At 47.6% G+C, this 20,168-nt stretch overlaps 1 protein-coding gene across 8 annotated transcripts in view; it reads right to left on the bottom strand.

Moving 5' to 3' along the window:
- LOC106569240 (calcium/calmodulin-dependent protein kinase type II subunit beta) overlaps positions 1-20,168 on the bottom strand; it is a 79,731-nt gene that overhangs the window by 56,868 nt on the left and 2,695 nt on the right. For all 8 annotated transcript variants that reach the window (XM_045692830.1, XM_045692839.1, XM_045692843.1 and 5 more), the window contains exon 2: positions 19,749-19,843. In XM_045692830.1, coding sequence (XP_045548786.1) covers positions 19,749-19,843 — 95 coding nt within the window. The remainder of the gene's footprint in view (positions 1-19,748; positions 19,844-20,168) is intronic.

The following is a 20,168-nucleotide window of genomic DNA, read 5'->3' as shown; positions in this document are numbered from 1 at the left end:
CACCTCCTCCTCTAGACCAGTGGTTCTCACACCAGGGTCCCTGGGATGTGGCTGGCTGTTCCCTGACCATTCCCTCAGATGATCAGCTGGCACCAATTTAGAATGGAAAAGTGCATTCTGGGTTTGAACCCACGCTTCCAGGGGTGTGGTCCAGAAGCCCTACCACTAGACCAGCCCCCAGTACCTTAAACTCATATGAAGTTTATTTTTTTGGTACATGGTGGATGCCAGTGTCATACAAGATCTGCTGTGTCAGGTTACACTGTCAGGAAATCCCACTGCAAACTTAGTAATTGGTACTAAAGCTCTACACAATACAACCCGGCCAGTTCAGCCTAGCCCAGTTATACCAGGAGCCTGCTCAGCCTAGCCCAGTTATACCAGGAGCCTGTTCAGCCTAGCCCAGTTATACCAGGAGCCTGTTCAGCCTAGCCCAGTTATACCAGGAGCCTGTTCAGCCTAGCCCAGTTATACCAGGAGCCTGCTCAGCCTAGCCCAGTTCTACCAGGAAATAAATGTATTGTGTAGAACCAATATGATTGTCTACCATGCAGATTAGGGAACATCAGATGGGCTCTAGTTGTTACATGTCGATCTTCGTCATTATGAAGGTTCTAGTTCCACCTGACTGAACAGGACTGCAGGTAGCCTAGCGGGTACAGCATTTGGACAGTAACTGAAAGGTTGCTAGTTCGAATGCCCTAGCTGAAAAATGTGTTGATGTGCTAAAGGGGCACTGGACAACGGTGACCCCACTATCTCAGGGGGTGTTGGGATATACACATTTCCAATTCACATGTTTTTTAATACACACTTGTACATGTGTGAAATAGGACAAACATAAGCCCCATATTATTATTATTATTAATACACACCTCTCTCTCTCGTCATAAGATATAATCCAAGATGGCATAGCAGTCAGACATCTTTGTCGTGTCCCTTGTATATATCTTTTTACATCTTTTTCTTCGCATATCTTTTTTAAATATTTTCCTAAACCTCAACTTCTAAATACTCTCCTGCAACCCGCCTCACCCAATGTGACGTGGATCTGTTTTTTCTAAAGTATTTCTATTTACTTCGGATCTGGAATCCCTCAACGGAAGCTAGCCAGCTAACTACCTACCAGCTATCAGTCAGCAAACCATTGCTAGCGGTCATCAGCTAACCTTTAGCTCAGAAAGCTCTCGCCAGTTCGAACAACGTAACTCAAACCAGAGCATAACGGAACTATTATTATTTTTTATTTTTTTCCCCCCCATATCCCCAGATTCCTACCACAAACTCTGAACATTTTCATCTGGATCTTCGCAACTAGCTAACTGAAATCCCGGGGGACTACTCCTGGCTAGCCTTTCCATCCCGGAGCAAGCACCAATTAGCCTGAAGCTAGCCTGGCCAGGGCTACTGTGCTACCACCGAAGCCCACTCCTGGGCTACAATATCCAGACCCCTTCTACTGCCGGTACGGGGCACGGAACCCCGCCGATCCTCTACGACTGGAATACCGACATAATCTGCCCGAGGATTCCAACAGGCCCCTCAGGCGCGACGTCCGCTGAAGGCCCGGCCTACTAGCTACCTAGAGGTACTTGGAACCCTACTAATTCCACGACTGGTCTATCGACGTCACCGCACGAAGAGGCAAAAACAGACTTACCCCCATCACGACGTCCCCCAAAGGTTAACTGCTAGCTTGCCTGCCCCGGTCTGCTAACTGCTAGCTTACCTGCCCCGGTCTGCTAACTGCTGGCCCCGGTCTGCCAACTGCTTGCTTGCTAACCCGGTCTGCTAACTGCTAGCTTGCCAGCCCCGGTCTGCTAACTGCTAGCTTGTTTAGCTTGTTAGCATCGGCCTGCTAACTGTCTGAATCGCCGTGTCCCCAGTCAGCCCAACCACTCACTGGACCCATATGTTCACTTGGCTACGCATGCCTCTCTCTAATATCAATATGCCTCGTCCATTACTGTCCTGGTTAGTGATTACTGTCTTATTTCACTGTAGAGCCTCTAGCCCTGCTCAATATGCCTTAACCAACCATGTTGTTCCACCTCCTACATATGCGATGACATCACCTGGTTTAAACGTCTCTAGAGACTATATCTCTCTCATCATTACTCAATGCCTAGGTTTACCTCCAATGTACTCACATCCTACCTTACCTTTGTCTGTACACTATGCCTTGAATCTATGCTATCGTGCTCAGAAACCTGCTCCTTTTACTCTCTGTCCGAACGTGCTAGATGGCCAGTTCATATAGCCTTTTGCCGTACCCTTATCCTACTTCTCCTCTGTTCCTCTGGTGATGTGGAGGTTAATCCAGGTCCTGCAGTGCCTAGCTCCACTCCCACTCCCCAGGTGCTCTCATTTGTTGACTTCTGTAACCGTAAAAGCCTTGGTTTCATGCATGTTAACATTAGAAGCCTACTCCCTAAGTTTGTTTTACTCACTGCTTTAGCACACTCTGCCAACCCAGATGTCTTAGCCATGTCTGAATCCTGGTTTAGGAAAACCACAAAAAAAATTAAATCTCTATCGCTAACTATAACATTTTCTGCCAAGATAGAACTGCCAAAGGGGGTGGTGTTGCAATCTACTGCAAAGATAGCCTGCAGAGTTCTGTATTACTATCCAAGTCTGTACCCAAACAATTCGAGCTTCTACTTCTAAAAATGCACCTTTCCAGAAACAAGTCTCTCACTGTTGCCGCTTGCTATAGACCTCCCTCTGCCCCCAGCTGTGCCCTGGATACCATATGTGAATTGATTGCCCCCCATCTATCTTCTGAGCTCGTGCTACTAGGTGACCTAAACGGGGACATGCTTAACACCCCGGCCATCCTACAATCTAAGCTTGATGCCCTCAATCTCACACAAATTATCAATGAACCTACCAGGTAAAACTCCAAATCTGTAAACACGGGCACCCTCATAGATGTCATCCTAACTAACTCCAAATACACCTCTGCTGTTTTCAATCAAGATCTCAGCAATCACTGCCTCATTGCCTGCATCCGTAATGGGTCTGCGATCAAACGACCACCCCTCATCACTGTCAAACGCTCCCTAAAACACTTCTGCGAGCAGGCCTTTCTAATCGACCTGGCCGGGGTATCCTGGAATGACATTGACCTCATCCCGTCAGTAGATGGTGCCTGGCTATTCTTTAAAAGTGCCTTCCTCAACATCTTAAATAAGCATGCCCCACTCAAAAAATGTTGAACTAGGAATAGATATAGTCCTTGGTTCACTCCAGACCTGTCTGCCCTTGACCAGCACAAAAACATCCTGTGGTGTACTGCATTAGCATCGAATAGTCCCCGTGATATGCAACTTTTCAGGAAGTTAGGAACAAATATACACAGGCAGTTAGAAAAGCTAAGGCTAGCTTTTTCAAACAGAAATTTGCATCCTGTAGTACTAACTCAAAAAAGTTCTGGGACACTGTAAAGTCCATGGAGAATAAGAGCACCTCCTCCCAGCTGCCCACTGCTCTGAGGCTAGGAAACACTGTTACCACCGATAAATCCACTATAATTGAGAATTTCAATAAGCATTTTTCTACGGCTGGCCATGCTTTCCACCTGGCTACCCCTACCCCGGTCAACTGCCCGGTACCCTCCACAGCAACCCGCCAATGCCCCCACCATTTCTCCTTCACCCAAATCCAGATAGCTGATGTTCTGAAAGAGCTGCAAAATCTGGACCCATAGAAATCAGCCGGGCTAGACAATCTGGACACTCTCTTTCTAAAACTATCTGCCGAAATTGTTGCAACCCCTATTACTAGCCTGTTCAACCTCTCTTTCGTATCGTCTGAGATTCCCAAAGATTGGAAAGCTGCCGCGGTTATCCCCCTCTTCAAAGGGGTGACACTCTAGACCCAAACTGCTACAGACCTATATCTATCCTACCCTGTCTTTCTAATGTCTTCGACAGCCAAGTTAACAAACAGATTACCAACCATTTCGAATCCCACCGTACCTTCTCTGCTATGCAATCTGGTTTCAGAGCTGGTCATGGGTGCACCTCAGCCACGCTCAAGGTCCTAAACGACGTCATAACCGCGATCGATAAGAGACATTACAGTGCAGCCCTATTCATCAACCTGGCCAAGGCTTTCAACTCTGTCAATCCCCACATCCTTACTGGCAGACTCGACAGCCTTGGTTTCTCAAATGATTGCCTCGCCTGGTTTACCAACTACTTCTCTGATAGAGTTCAGTGTGTCAAATCGGAGGGCCTGTTGTCCGGACCTCTGGCAGTCTCTATGGGTGCGCCACAGGGTTCAATTCTCGGGCCGACTCTCTTCTCTGTATACATCAATGATGTTGCTCTTGCTGCTGGTGATTCTCTGATCCACCTCTACGCAGACGACACCATTCTGTATACTTCTGGCCCCTCTTTGGACACTGTGTTAACTAACTTCCAGACGAGCGTACTTGAGAGGTACTTGGAACCCTACTAATTCCACGACTGGTCTATCGACGTCACCGCACGAAGAGGCAAAAACAGACTTACCCCCATCACGACGTCCCCCAAAGGTTAACTGCTAGCTTGCCTGCCCCGGTCTGCTAACTGCTAGCTTACCTGCCCCGGTCTGCTAACTGCTGGCCCCGGTCTGCCAACTGCTTGCTTGCTAACCCGGTCTGCTAACTGCTAGCTTGCCAGCCCCGGTCTGCTAACTGCTAGCTTGTTTAGCTTGTTAGCATCGGCCTGCTAACTGTCTGAATCGCCGTGTCCCCAGTCAGCCCAACCACTCACTGGACCCATATGTTCACTTGGCTACGCATGCCTCTCTCTAATATCAATATGCCTCGTCCATTACTGTCCTGGTTAGTGATTACTGTCTTATTTCACTGTAGAGCCTCTAGCCCTGCTCAATATGCCTTAACCAACCATGTTGTTCCACCTCCTACATATGCGATGACATCACCTGGTTTAAACGTCTCTAGAGACTATATCTCTCTCATCATTACTCAATGCCTAGGTTTACCTCCAATGTACTCACATCCTACCTTACCTTTGTCTGTACACTATGCCTTGAATCTATGCTATCGTGCTCAGAAACCTGCTCCTTTTACTCTCTGTCCGAACGTGCTAGATGGCCAGTTCATATAGCCTTTTGCCGTACCCTTATCCTACTTCTCCTCTGTTCCTCTGGTGATGTGGAGGTTAATCCAGGTCCTGCAGTGCCTAGCTCCACTCCCACTCCCCAGGTGCTCTCATTTGTTGACTTCTGTAACCGTAAAAGCCTTGGTTTCATGCATGTTAACATTAGAAGCCTACTCCCTAAGTTTGTTTTACTCACTGCTTTAGCACACTCTGCCAACCCAGATGTCTTAGCCATGTCTGAATCCTGGTTTAGGAAAACCACAAAAAAAATTAAATCTCTATCGCTAACTATAACATTTTCTGCCAAGATAGAACTGCCAAAGGGGGTGGTGTTGCAATCTACTGCAAAGATAGCCTGCAGAGTTCTGTATTACTATCCAAGTCTGTACCCAAACAATTCGAGCTTCTACTTCTAAAAATGCACCTTTCCAGAAACAAGTCTCTCACTGTTGCCGCTTGCTATAGACCTCCCTCTGCCCCCAGCTGTGCCCTGGATACCATATGTGAATTGATTGCCCCCCATCTATCTTCTGAGCTCGTGCTACTAGGTGACCTAAACGGGGACATGCTTAACACCCCGGCCATCCTACAATCTAAGCTTGATGCCCTCAATCTCACACAAATTATCAATGAACCTACCAGGTAAAACTCCAAATCTGTAAACACGGGCACCCTCATAGATGTCATCCTAACTAACTCCAAATACACCTCTGCTGTTTTCAATCAAGATCTCAGCAATCACTGCCTCATTGCCTGCATCCGTAATGGGTCTGCGATCAAACGACCACCCCTCATCACTGTCAAACGCTCCCTAAAACACTTCTGCGAGCAGGCCTTTCTAATCGACCTGGCCGGGGTATCCTGGAATGACATTGACCTCATCCCGTCAGTAGATGGTGCCTGGCTATTCTTTAAAAGTGCCTTCCTCAACATCTTAAATAAGCATGCCCCACTCAAAAAATGTTGAACTAGGAATAGATATAGTCCTTGGTTCACTCCAGACCTGTCTGCCCTTGACCAGCACAAAAACATCCTGTGGTGTACTGCATTAGCATCGAATAGTCCCCGTGATATGCAACTTTTCAGGGAAGTTAGGAACAAATATACACAGGCAGTTAGAAAAGCTAAGGCTAGCTTTTTCAAACAGAAATTTGCATCCTGTAGTACTAACTCAAAAAAGTTCTGGGACACTGTAAAGTCCATGGAGAATAAGAGCACCTCCTCCCAGCTGCCCACTGCTCTGAGGCTAGGAAACACTGTTACCACCGATAAATCCACTATAATTGAGAATTTCAATAAGCATTTTTCTACGGCTGGCCATGCTTTCCACCTGGCTACCCCTACCCCGGTCAACTGCCCGGTACCCTCCACAGCAACCCGCCAATGCCCCCACCATTTCTCCTTCACCCAAATCCAGATAGCTGATGTTCTGAAAGAGCTGCAAAATCTGGACCCATAGAAATCAGCCGGGCTAGACAATCTGGACACTCTCTTTCTAAAACTATCTGCCGAAATTGTTGCAACCCCTATTACTAGCCTGTTCAACCTCTCTTTCGTATCGTCTGAGATTCCCAAAGATTGGAAAGCTGCCGCGGTTATCCCCCTCTTCAAAGGGGTGACACTCTAGACCCAAACTGCTACAGACCTATATCTATCCTACCCTGTCTTTCTAATGTCTTCGACAGCCAAGTTAACAAACAGATTACCAACCATTTCGAATCCCACCGTACCTTCTCTGCTATGCAATCTGGTTTCAGAGCTGGTCATGGGTGCACCTCAGCCACGCTCAAGGTCCTAAACGACGTCATAACCGCGATCGATAAGAGACATTACAGTGCAGCCCTATTCATCAACCTGGCCAAGGCTTTCAACTCTGTCAATCCCCACATCCTTACTGGCAGACTCGACAGCCTTGGTTTCTCAAATGATTGCCTCGCCTGGTTTACCAACTACTTCTCTGATAGAGTTCAGTGTGTCAAATCGGAGGGCCTGTTGTCCGGACCTCTGGCAGTCTCTATGGGTGCGCCACAGGGTTCAATTCTCGGGCCGACTCTCTTCTCTGTATACATCAATGATGTTGCTCTTGCTGCTGGTGATTCTCTGATCCACCTCTACGCAGACGACACCATTCTGTATACTTCTGGCCCCTCTTTGGACACTGTGTTAACTAACTTCCAGACGAGCTTCAATGCCAACCAACTGCTCTTAAACGCAAGAAAAACTAAATGCATGCTATTCAATCCATCACTGCCTGCACCTGCTCGCCCGTCCAGCATCACTACTCTGGACAGCTCTGACTTAGAATACGTGGACAACTACAAATACCTGGGTGTCTGGTTAGACTGTAAACTCTCCTTCCACACTCACATTAAGCATCTCCAATCCAAAATCTAATCTAGAATCGGCTTCCTATATCGCAACAAAGCATCCTTCACTCATGCTGCCAAACATACACTCGTAAAACTGACCATCTTACCGATCCTCGACTTCGGTAATGTCATCTATAAAATAGCCTCAAACACTCAACAACCTGGATGCAGTCTATCACAGTGCCATCCGTTTTGTCACCAAAGCCCCATATACTACCCACCACTGCGACCTGTACGCTCTCGTTGGTTGGCCCACGTTTCCTACTCATCGCCAAACCCACTGGCTACAGGTTATCTACAAGTCTCTGCTAGGTAAAGCCCCGCCTTATCTCAGCTCACTGGTCACCATAGCAGCACCCACTCGTAGCACGCGCTCCAGCAGGTATATCTCTCTGGTCACCCCCAAAGCCAATTACTCCTTTGGTGGTCTTTCCTTCCAGTTCTCTGCTGCCAATGACTGGAACAAACTGCAAAAATCTCTGAAGCTGGAGACTCATATCTCCCTCACTAGCTTTAAGCACCAGCTGTCAGAGCAGCTCACAGATCACTGCACCTGTACATAGCCCATCTGTAAACAGCCCATCTATCTACCTATCTCATCCCCATAGTGTATTTATTTATTTATCTTGCTCCTTTGCACCCCAGTATCTCTACTTGCACATTCATCTTCTGCACATCTACCATTCCAGTGTTTAATTGGTATATTGTAATTACTTCGCCACCATGGCCTATTTATTGCCTTAATTTACCTCATTTGCACTCACTGTATATAGACTTTTTGTTTTCTTTTGTTCTACTGTATTATTGACCGTATGTTTTGTTTATTCCATGTGTAACTCTGTGTTATTGTATGTGTCGAATTGCTATGCTTTATCTTGGCCAGGTTGCAGTTGCAAATGAAAACTTGTTCTCAACTAGCCCACCTGGTTAAATAAAGGTGAAATATATATATATATTTTTTAAAGATATCTCCTATTGGCTAGAAACAGCTGACAATCATGTGCACCTTACTAGCCTCATGTGAGGTGTGTGTGTTCTCAGTATGAGAGGGGATGGCCTAGCCAAGCTTCAGAGGTTGTCGTGCCATATCTGTTGGCAGTAGAAACGGTTCTACTCTCTCTCCCTCTCTCTCTCCCTCTCTCTCTCCCTCTCTCTCGCTCTCTCTCTCCCCTTTCTCTCTGCTCTCTCTCTCTCCGTCTCTCTCTCTATCAAGAGGAGCATAAATTACTGTCTCACTCTGTAGAATCAAGCGGCATCTCAAATATGTTAATGTGAGATTGCAGATCGAGGACACCAGAAGCACACACACACACACATATATATAGACACATGCATACACGCACACACACAATCACGCACACACACACATTTAGAGGCAGTGTGAGGAAAAGGATCAATCAGCCAAATGCATCTGCTTTCTCTTGTTAGCTTGAGCTACTGATGAGCAGACTACTCATTCTCTATATCTATATCTATCATTCTCTATCTCTATATCTATCATTCTCTCTCCATCCCTTCCTCTCTCTCTCTAGCTCTCTCTCTCTCTCATTCTCTGTCTCTCTCTCTATATCATTCTCTCTCCATACCTCACTCTCTCATTCTCTCTCTCTATCATTCTCTCTCCATACCTCACTCTCTCATTCTCTCTCTCATACTCTCTGCAACACACACATACATACATATATATATATATATATATATATATATACAGTGGGGGAAAAAAGTATTTGATCCCCTGCTGATTTTGTACGTTTGTCCACTGATAAAGAAAGGATCAGTCTATAATTTTAATGGTAGGTTTATTTGAACAGTGAGAGACAGAATAACAACAAAAATATCCAGAAAACGCATGTCAAAAATGTTATAAATTGATTTGCATTTTAATGAGGGAAATAAGTATTTGACCCCCTCTCAATCAGAAAGATTTCTGGCTCCCAGGTGTCTTTTATACAGGTAACAAGCTGAGATTAGGAGCACAGTCTTAAAGGGAGTGCTCCTAACCGCAGCTTGATACCTGTATAAAAGACACCTGTACACAGAAGCAATCAATCAATCAGATTCCAAACTCTCCACCATGGCCAAGACCACAGAGCACTCCAAGGATGTCAGGGACAAGATTGTAGACCTACACAAGGCTGGAATGGGCTACAAGACCATCGCCAAGCAGTTTGGTGAGACGGTGACAACAGTTGGTGCGATTATTCGCAAATGGAAGAAACACTAAAGAACTGTCAATCTCCCTCGGCCTGGGGCTCCATGCAAGATCGCACCTCGTGGGGTTGCAATGATCATGAGAACGGTGAGGAATCAGCCCAGAACTGCACGGGAGGATCTTGTCAATGATCTCAAGGCAGCTGGGACCATTGTCACCAAGAAAACAATTGCTAACACACTACGCCGTGAAGGACTGAAATCCTGCAGCGCCCGCAAGGTCCCCCTGCTCAAGAATACATATACATGCCCGTCAGAAGTTTGCCAATGAACATCTGAATGATTCAGAGGACAACTGGTGAAACTGTTGTGGTCAGATGAGACCAAAATGGAGCTCTTTGGCATCAACTCAACTCACCGTGTTTGGAGGAGGAGGAATGCTGCCTATGACCCCAAGAACCCCATCTCCACCGTCAAACATGGAGGTGGAAACATTATGCTTTGGGGGTGTTTCTCTGCTAAGGGAACAGGACAACTTCACCGCATCATTTGACGGGGCCATGTACTGTCAAATCTTGGGTGAGAACCTCCTTCCCTCAGCCAGGGCATTGCAAATGGGTCGTGGATGGGTATTCCAGCATGACAATGACCCAAAACAAAGCAATGCAATATTAGGAAGGTGTTCTTAATGTTTTTAAAACATATATATACTCACACATATACGTATATGTATATACAGTACCAGTCAAAAGTTTGGACACACCTACTCATTCAAGTGTTTTTCTTTATTTTTACTATTTTCTACATTGTAAAATAATAGTGAAGAAAACAAAACTATGAAATAACACATATTGAATAATGTAGTAACCAAATAAGTGTCAAACAAATCCAAAAATATTTGAGATTTGAGATTCTTAAAAGTAGCCACCCTTTGCCTTGATGACAGATTTGCACACTCTTCGCATTCTCTCAACCAGCTTCACATGTAATGCTTTTCCAACAGTCCTGAAGGAGTTCCCACATATGCTGAGCACTTTTTGGCTGCTATTCCTTCACTCTGCAGTCCAACTCATCCCAAACCATCTCAATTGGGTTGAGGTCAGGTGATTGTGGAGGCCAGGTCATCTGATGCAGCACTCCATCACTCTGCTTCTTGGTCAAATAGCCATTACACAGCCTGGAGGTCTGTTGGGTCATTGTGCTGTTGAAAAACAAATGATAGTCCCACTCTGCACAAACCAGATGGGATGGTGTATTGCTGCAGAATGCTATGGTAGCCATGCTGGTTAAATGTGCCTTGAATTCTAAATAGATCACAGACAGTGTTACCAGCAAAGCACCCCCACACCATCACACCTCCTCCTCCATGCTTCACGGTGGGAACCCCACATGCAGAGATCATCTGTTCATCTACTCTGCATCTCAGAAAGACATGGTGGTTGGAACCAAAAATCTCAAATTTGGACTCATCAGACCAAAGGACAGATTTTCACCGGTCTAGTGTTAATTTCTCGTGTTTCTTGGCCAAGCAAGTCTCTTCTTATTATTGGTGTCCTTTAGTAGTGTTTTCTTTGCAGCAATTCGACCATGAAGGCCTGATTCACGCAGTCTCCTCTGAACAGTTGATGTTGAGATGTGTCTGTTACTTGAACTCTGTGAAGCATTTATTTGGGCTGCAATTTCTGAGGCTGGTAACTCTAACTTATCCTCCACAGCAGAGGTAACTCTGGGTCTTCTTTTCCTGTGGCGATCTTCATGAGAGCCAGTTTCATCATAGTGCTTGATGGTTTTTGCGACTGCACTTGAAGAAACTTTCAAAGTTCTTGATATTTTCCGAATTGACTGACCTAATATGGACTTGGTCTTTTACCAAATAGGGCTATCTTCTGTATACCACCCCTACCTTGTCACAACACAACTGATAGTCTCAAACGCATTAAGAAGGAAATATATTCACAACTGTTAATTGAAATGCCTTTCAGGTTGAATATCTCATGAAGCTGGTTGAGAGAATGCGAAGAGTAAGCTGTCATCAAGGCAAAGGGTGGCTACTTTGAAGAATCTCAAATATAAAATATATTTTGATTTGTTTCATACTTTTTTGGTTACTACATGATTCCATATGTGTTATTTCATAGTTTTGTCTTAACTATTGTTTTACAATGTAGAAAATAGTAAAAATTAAAATAAATAAAAACTTGAATGAGTAGGTGTGTCCAGACTTTTGACTAGTACTGTATATACAGTTGAAGTTGGAAGTTTACATACACCTTAGCCAAATACATTTAAACTCAGTTTTTCACAATTCCTGACATTTAATCCTAGTAAAAATTCCCTGTCTTAGGTCAGTTAGGATCACCATTTTATTTTAAAGAACGTGAAATGTCATAATAATAGTAGAGAAAAGTATTTATTTCAGATTTAATTTCTTTCATCACATTTCCAGTGGGTCAGAAGTTTACATACACTCAATTAGTATTTGGTAGCATTGCTTTTAAATTGTTTAACTTGGGTGAAACGTTTCGGGTAGCCTTCCACAAGCTTCCTACAATAAGTTGGGTGAATTTTGGCCCATTGCTCCTGACAGAGCTGGTGTAACTGAGTCAGGTTTGTAGGCCTCTTTGCTCGCATGCGCTTTTTCAGTTCTGCCCACACATTTTTTATAGGATTGAAGTCAGGGCTTTGTGATGGCCACTCCAATACCTTGACTTTGTTGCCCTTAAGCCATTTTGCCACAACTTTGTATGTATGCTTGGGGTCATTGTCCATTTGGAAGACCCATTTGCGACCAAGCTTTAACTTCCTGACTGATGTCTTGAGATGTTGCTTCAATAAATCCACATAATTTTCCTTCCTCGTGGTGCCATCTATTTTGTGAAGTGCACCAGTCCCTCCTGCAGCAAAGCACCCCCACAACATGATGCTGCCCCCCCCATGCTTCACAGTTGGGATGGTGTTCTTCGGCTTGCAAGCCTCCCCCTTTTTCCTCCAAACATAACGATGGTCATTATGGCCAACGGTTCTATTTTTGTTTCATCAGACCAGAGGACATTTCTCCAAAAAGTACAATCTTTGTCCCCATGTGTGATCTTTGTCCCCAAACCGCAGTCTGGCTTTTTTATGGCGGTTTTGGAGCAGTGACTTCTTCCTTGCTTGCTGAGCGGCCTTTCAGGTTATGTCGATATTTACATTTTAGTCATTTAGCAGACGCTCTTATCCAGAGCGACTCACAGTAGTGAATGCATACATTTCATACATTTTCTTTCCCATACTGGTCCCCTGTGGGAATCGAACCCACAACCCTGGCGTTGCAAATATATATATATATTTATTAGGACTCGTTTTACTGTGGATATAGATACTTTTGTACCTGTGTCGTTTGTACCTTTTGTACCTGTGTCGTGTACCTGTGTCCGGCTTTGCCGGATTAAGTGATATGACATGCTATTCTATAAAATCCTTTCTCTGTAATTCATATTACCTGATTGAGCTAATCATGTAAATGTAATTAACTAGAAAGTCGGGGCACCACGAAAGAGTTTTTATAGAGCTGTTATCTTCCGAATAAACTCTGAAAGACCTAGTAATATTTTACATCAATAGCAGTCAACATTAATCGTCACCTTATTTCAGTCTCATCTGAAAGTTGTAAATTCTTGGTTATCGTCACGAACCCTGGCTAACAAGTTGAATCAGCAATACAAAATTGGGTTTAATTATTTATTTCCTAAATACCTAACTAATCACACAGAATTACATATACACAGAATGCAAATTATGTCATACAGAAAACGTCCCTGGTGGACGGAACCTGTATGATGGCTTGTTACACAAAGAGAGGGGGTTGGGCTTGAATGAAAGAGCGGGAAGACTGAGGAACAAAGGGAGAAGCTGTTCTATCGTAAATACAGTATCTTATGCATTCTAAATTACCACCCATTTGGAAAAGGAAAATGCAATAAATATTTACTCTGAGCTGCGCTTTGGTAGGTTGGTCGTAGATGCTGGCCGTGTTGGCCAACAGAGATCTTCCTGTCCTCGGAAGAATGTCTCTGGTGGTAAATTGGGTACGTCGTAGTATCGTCGTTGTGTGTTAGACTGGATACGTCGTCCGTCCTTTCCTAGCCCACGTTTACAGCGGCTGTTGCTAACTCAACGGCTAGGATGTCTCACTTCTTTAGTGAATAAGAGTTTGAAGTTCATACCATTCACAACCAAAGCTCACGCTGAGGTTGGCTTAGTTCTGTAGTTGACATGTTAGTCCTTTTTAACGTATGGACCATCGTCCTATCGTCCTCGGAACAGGAGGTTACATTTTCGTCAAGGGCTTATATAGTGGAGGGAGAGAAGGGTGTGTTTCATAGTTTATAACCCATGTCTCTTCACTGGGGCGGCCACTGATTGAGCAGGGCTCTAACCTTATGAAAACCCAATTCTCTCATTTGGAAGCTAAAATTACATTTAATCTTATCACAAATAGTTTAATATTCAAACATTTAATTTGCACAACAATTCCATGTGAATCTGATAACTAGAATGTGTAGACTTTCCCAGATACAGTTTATTACCGAAATATGGTTCCTTTCCCCCCACTTGTTTGATTTTCCCAGACTCTCTATGTTTAACAAAGGCTATTCAAGAGTCCTTCAGTAGAGTCAGAGAGAGAGGGAAGGGAGAAAAGTATTTATGGGGGGGGGTCATAAACCTTACCCACAGGCCAACGTCATGACACCTGTTTCCTCCAGCGTCTTCACAAGGTCCTTTGCTGTTGTTCTGGGATTGATTTGCACTTTTCACACAAAGTGCATTCATCTCTATGAGACAGAACACGTCTCCTTCCTGAGTGGTATGACGGCTGTGTGGTCCCATGGTTTTTATACTTGCGTATTATTGTTTGTACAGAGGAACGTGGTACCTTCAGGCGTTTGGAAATTGCTCCCAAGGATGAACCAGACTTGTAAAGGTCTCCAATCTTTTTTCTGAGGTCTTGACTGATTTCTTTTGATTTTCCGATGACGTCAAGCAAAGAGGCACTGAGTTTGAAGGTAGACCTTGAAATACATCCACAGGTATTGATTACATCAGGAATTGATTACATCAGACACTGATCGGCACTGAAGGCCAATATCAAACATTGCCAGAGATAGCCCTCTTTATTGGGTCATTTTATCACTGGGATTGTTCCATGACTCAAATTATGTCAATTAGCCTATCAGAAGCTTCTAAAGCCATGACATCATTTTCTGGAATTTTCCAAGCTGTTTAAAAGCACAGTCAACTTAGTGTAACAAGCTTCGTTGTAGGTAGACCAAAATGCAGCGGGTATATTTATCATCTTCTTTTATTGAAGGAAAAAACAAAACACTTACACAAAACAAACGACAAAAACTGTCCCGTAAGGTGCACAGACTAAACAGGAAACAGACTAAACAGGAAACAACCACCCACAAACACAAGTGAAAACACACACAACTAAATATGGCCTCCAATCAGAGATAACAACAAACAGCTGCCTCTGATTGGAGGTCATTGACAAAACTAACCTAGACATAGAAAAACTAGAAAAACCACATAGAAATAGAAAACATAGAACATAAATCAAAAACCCCGAAACACACTAAACAAACACCCCCTGCCACGCCCTGACCAAACTACAATAACAAACAACCCCTTTTACTGGTCAGGACATGACAGTACCCCCCCCCCCCAAAGGTGCAGACCCCGGATGCACCGAAACACAAACAAACCCACAAAAATAACCCCAAACTTAAAGGAAGGGAAGGGAGGGTGGCCACCATCACCGACGGCTCCCGTGCTACACCCCCCCCCCCCTCCCTAATCCTCCAACTACGGAGGTGGCTCATGCTCCGGCCTTAGTCCCCATTCTAATCTGCCCACCCCCGCTGAAGGCTCAGGGCTGTAGACCACTGCTGAAGGCTCTGAGCTGAGGTGCGTCGCTGGAGACCTCGGGCTGATGTGCGTCGCTGGAGACCTCGGGCTGAGGTGCGTCTCTGGAGACCTCGGGCTGAGGTGCGTCTCTGGAGACCTCGGGCTGAGGTGCGTCTCTGGAGACCTCGGGCTGAGGTGCGTCTCTGGAGACCTCGGGCTGAGGTGCGTCTCTGGAGACCTCGGGCTGAGGTGCGTCTCTGGAGACTCAGGGCTGAGGACCTTCTCTGGAGACTCAGGGCTGAGGAACGTCTCTGGAGACTCAGGGCTGAGGAACGTCTCTGGAGACTCAGGGCTGAGGAACGTCTCTGGAGACTCAGGGCTGAGGAACGTCTCTGGAGACTCAGGGCTGAGGAACGTCTCTGAGACTCAGGGCTGAGGTAGCCTCTCTGGAACCAGGGCTGAGGAACGTCTCTGGAGACTCAGGGCTGAGGAACGTCTCTGGAGACTCAGGGCTGAGGAACGTCTCTGGAGACTCAGGGCTGAGGAACGTCTCTGGAGACTCAGGCCTGAGGAGCGTCTCTGGAGACTCAGGGCTGAGGAGCGCTCTAGACTCAGGCCTGAGGAGCGTCTCTGGAGACTCAGGGCTGAGGAGCGTCTCTGGAGACTCAGGGCTGAGGAGCGTCTCTGGAGACTCAGGGCTGAGGAGCGTCTCTGGAGATCTCGGGCTGAGGTGCGTCTCTGGAGACCTCGGGCTGAGGTGCGTCTCTGGAGACCTCGGGCTGAGGTGCGTCTCTGGAGACCTCGGGCTGAGGTGCGTCTCTGGAGACCTCGGGCTGATGTGCGTCTCTGGAGACCTCGGGCTGAGGTGCGTCTCTGGAGACCTCGGGCTGAGGTACGTCTCTGGAGACCTCGGGCTGAGGTGCGTCTCTGGAGACCTCGGGCTGAGGTGCGTCTCTGGAGACCTCGGGCTGAGGTGCGTCTCTGGAGACCTCGGGCTGAGGTGCGTCTCTGGAGACCTCGGGCTGAGGTGCGTCTCTGGAGACTCAGGGCTGAGGAACGTCTCTGGAGACTCAGGGCTGAGGAACGTCTCTGGAGACTCAGGGCTGAGGAACGTCTCTGGAGACTCAGGGCTGAGGAACGTCTCTGGAGACTCAGGGCTGAGGAACGTCTCTGGAGACTCAGGGCTGAGGAACGTCTCTGGAGACTCAGGGCTGAGGAACGTCTCTGGAGACTCAGGGCTGAGGAACGTTTCTGGAGACTCAGGGCTGAGGAGCGTCTCTGGAGACTCAGGCCTGAGGAGCGTCTCTGGAGACTCAGGGCTGAGGAGCGTCTCTGGAGACTCAGGGCTGAGGAGCGTCTCTGGAGACTCAGGGCTGAGGAGCGTCTCTGGAGACTCAGGGCTGAGGAGCGTCTCTGGAGACTCAGGGCGGAGGACTGAGGCTCCGGACTGTGGGCCGACCCTGCAGGCTCCGGACTGTGGGCCGACCCTGCAGGCTCCGGACTGTGGGCCGACTCTGCAGGCTCCGGACTGTGGGCCGACTCTGCAGGCTCCGGACTGTGGGCCGACTCTGCAGGCTCCGGACTGTGGGCCGACTCTGCAGGCTCCGGACTGTGGGCCGACTCTGCAGGCTCCGGACTGTGGGCCGACTCTGCAGGCTCCGGACTGTGGGCCGACTCTGCAGGCTCCGGACTGTGGGCCGACTCTGCAGGCTCCGGACTGTGGGCCGACTCTGCAGGCTCCGGACTGTGGGCCGACTCTGCAGGCTCCGGACTGTGGGCCGACTCTGCAGGCTCGGACTGTGGGCCGACTCTGCAGGCTCCCGGACTGTGGGCCGACTCTGCAGGCCCCGGACTGTGGGCCGACTCTGCAGGCCCCGGACTGTGGGCCGACTCTGCAGGCCCCGGACTGTGGGCCGACTCTGCAGGCCCCGGACTGTGGGCCGACTCTGCAGGCCCCGGACTGTGGGCCGACTCTGCAGGCCCCGGACTGTGGGCCGACTCTGCAGGCCCCGGACTGTGGGCCGACTCTGCAGGCCCCGGACTGTGGGCCGACTCTGCAGGCCCCGGACTGTGGGCCGACTCAGCAGTCTCAGCAGGCCCCGGACTGTGGGCCGTCTCCGCAGGCTCCGGACTGTGGGCCCTCTCCGCAGGCTCCGGACTGTGAGCCGTCTCCGCAGGCTCCGGACTGTGGGCCGTCTCTGTCGGATCCAGACTGTGGGCCATCTCTGCCGGTTCCGGACTGTGGGCCGTCTCTGTCGGTTCCGGACTGTAGGACGTCGCCGGAAGCACTGGACGGGCACTGTCGCCGGAAGTTCTGGACGGGGCACTGTCGCCGGAAGCTCTGGACGGGGCACTGTCGCCGGAAGCTCTGGACGGGGCACTGTCGCCGGAAGCTCTGGACGGGGAACTGTCGCCGGAAGCTCTGGACGGGGAACTGTCGCCGGAAGCTCTGGACGGGGCACTGTCGTCGGAAGTTCTGGACGGGGCACTGTCGCCGGAAGCTCTGGACGGGGACTGCGCACTGTAGGCCTGATGCGTGGGGCTGACTTTGGAGGCGCCAAACTATGGACACGCACCTCAGGGCTAGTGCGAGGAGCAGGAACAGGACGTACTGGACTGGGCAGGCTCACTAAAGGCCTGATGCGTGGGACTGGCTTTGGAGGCGCCAGACTCTTGACATGCACCTCAGGGCTAGTGCGAGGAGCAGGAACAGGACGTACTGGACTGGGCAGGCGCACTATAGGCCTGATGCGTGGGGCTGGTTTTGGAGGCGCCAGCCTAGTAACACGCACCTCAAGGCTAGTGCGAGGAGCAGGAACAGGATACACTGGGCCATGAACCCTCACCGGCAGTCTGATGCTTGCAACTTGCATCACCGGTCCTGGCTCGATGCTGGCTCTAACATGACACCTGTGAGGAGCTTTCACCAAGCGCACCGGGCTATAGCTGCGCACTGGCGATACCGTGCGTATCTCCGCATAACATGGTGCTTGCTTGATCTGTCGCTCCCCATAATAAACACAGGTGCCCCTTCATGCCCTTTCCTCCAGTACCTCTCTCCGGAATCTCACGTCAAGCTCCTCGCTTGATTCCTGGACTGGCTCCCCACGGTAAGCACGGAGAGTTGGCTCAGGGCTCACCCCTGGCCTAGCCAAACTACCCGTGTGCCCCTCCCCAAAAAATGTTTGGGGGGCTGCCTCCTCTCCTCCTGAAATGGAGGATATAACGCCTCATACCTCCGTCGTTCTGCCTTTGCTGCCTCCAGCTCCTCCTTTGGGTGCTTGTACTCCCCAGCCTGGTGCCATGGTCCTTTACCATCTAATATCTCCTCCCATGTCCACGACTCCAAATAGGAAAAAACAAAACACTTACACAAAACAAACGATGAAAACAGTCCCGTAAGGTGCACAGACTAAACAGGAAACAACCACCCACAAACACAAGTGAAAACACACACAACTAAATATGGCCTCCAATCAGAGATAACAACAAACAGCTGCCTCTGATTGGAGGTCATTGACAAAACTAACATAGACATAGAAAAACTAGAAAAACCACATAGCAATAGAAAACATAGAACATAAACCAAAAACCCCGAAACATTTACATTTCAGCAGACGCTCTTATCCAGAGCGACTTACAGTAGTGAAAGCATACATTTCATACATTTTTTTTCCTCTTTTTTTTTCGTACTGGTCCCCCGTGGGAATCGAACCCACAACCCTGGCGTTGCAAACACCATGCTCTACCAACTGAGCCACACGGAAACACACTAAACAAACACCCCCTGCCACGCCCTGACCAAACTACAATAACAAACAACCCCTTTTACTGGTCAGGACATGACACTTAGTGTATGTAAACTTCTGACCCACTGGAATTGTGATACAGTGAATTATAAGTTAAATAATCTGTCTGTAAACAATTGTTGGAAAAATGACTTGTGTCATGCACAAAGTAGATGTCCTAACCCACTTGTCAAAATTATAGCTTGTTAACAAGAAATTTGTGGAGTGGTTGAAAAACTGTTTTAATGACTCCAACCTAAGTGTATGTAAACTTCCGACTTTATATATATCTTACACTACACACACACACTGCATAGGGATGGGAAAGCTAACTTTATATAGTATAATTTCACCAGATACCACACAGCTTACCCACCATGCAGCTATTTGACAGTTGGCACATATTGTTTGTGTGTGGGTGGGTGTATGTGTCTCACCTCTGGCTGAGAGCTTTTTGGTATTGATGATTTTGGCAGCATATTCCTGGCCGGTGCAAAGTTTCACACAGCGGCGCACCACTGAAAACGCTCCCCTGGGAAAAAAAGGCAGATAAAACAGGTGTTAGACATCACCTGGCCCTGGCAGCATCTCAATATTCTAGTCATTTCCTCTACTATCTCCTTGTCTCCTTTCCTTCATTCCCACTGATCTTAAAGAACTGGACAGGTTGAAAGCATATCCTTATCCACTTCCCCTCTGCTGCTTTCACATCTGCCTTTCATGAGTAAAGACATTTCTCCTGAAAGGAGTCATTGAGTGTGAGACACGTGACAAGCAGCACAGCAGCACATCATGCAAATGAGAAGACTCAAGAGAAAACAACAAAAACTGTCTTTCAAGGATTTCTCTGTGTGTGC

This window comes from Salmo salar, chromosome ssa01, assembly GCF_905237065.1.
Source record: "Salmo salar chromosome ssa01, Ssal_v3.1, whole genome shotgun sequence".
Taxonomy (NCBI): domain Eukaryota; kingdom Metazoa; phylum Chordata; class Actinopteri; order Salmoniformes; family Salmonidae; genus Salmo; species Salmo salar.
The sequence above is the reverse complement of the archived record's forward strand: the minus strand, read 5'-3'. Positions and strand labels throughout refer to the sequence as shown.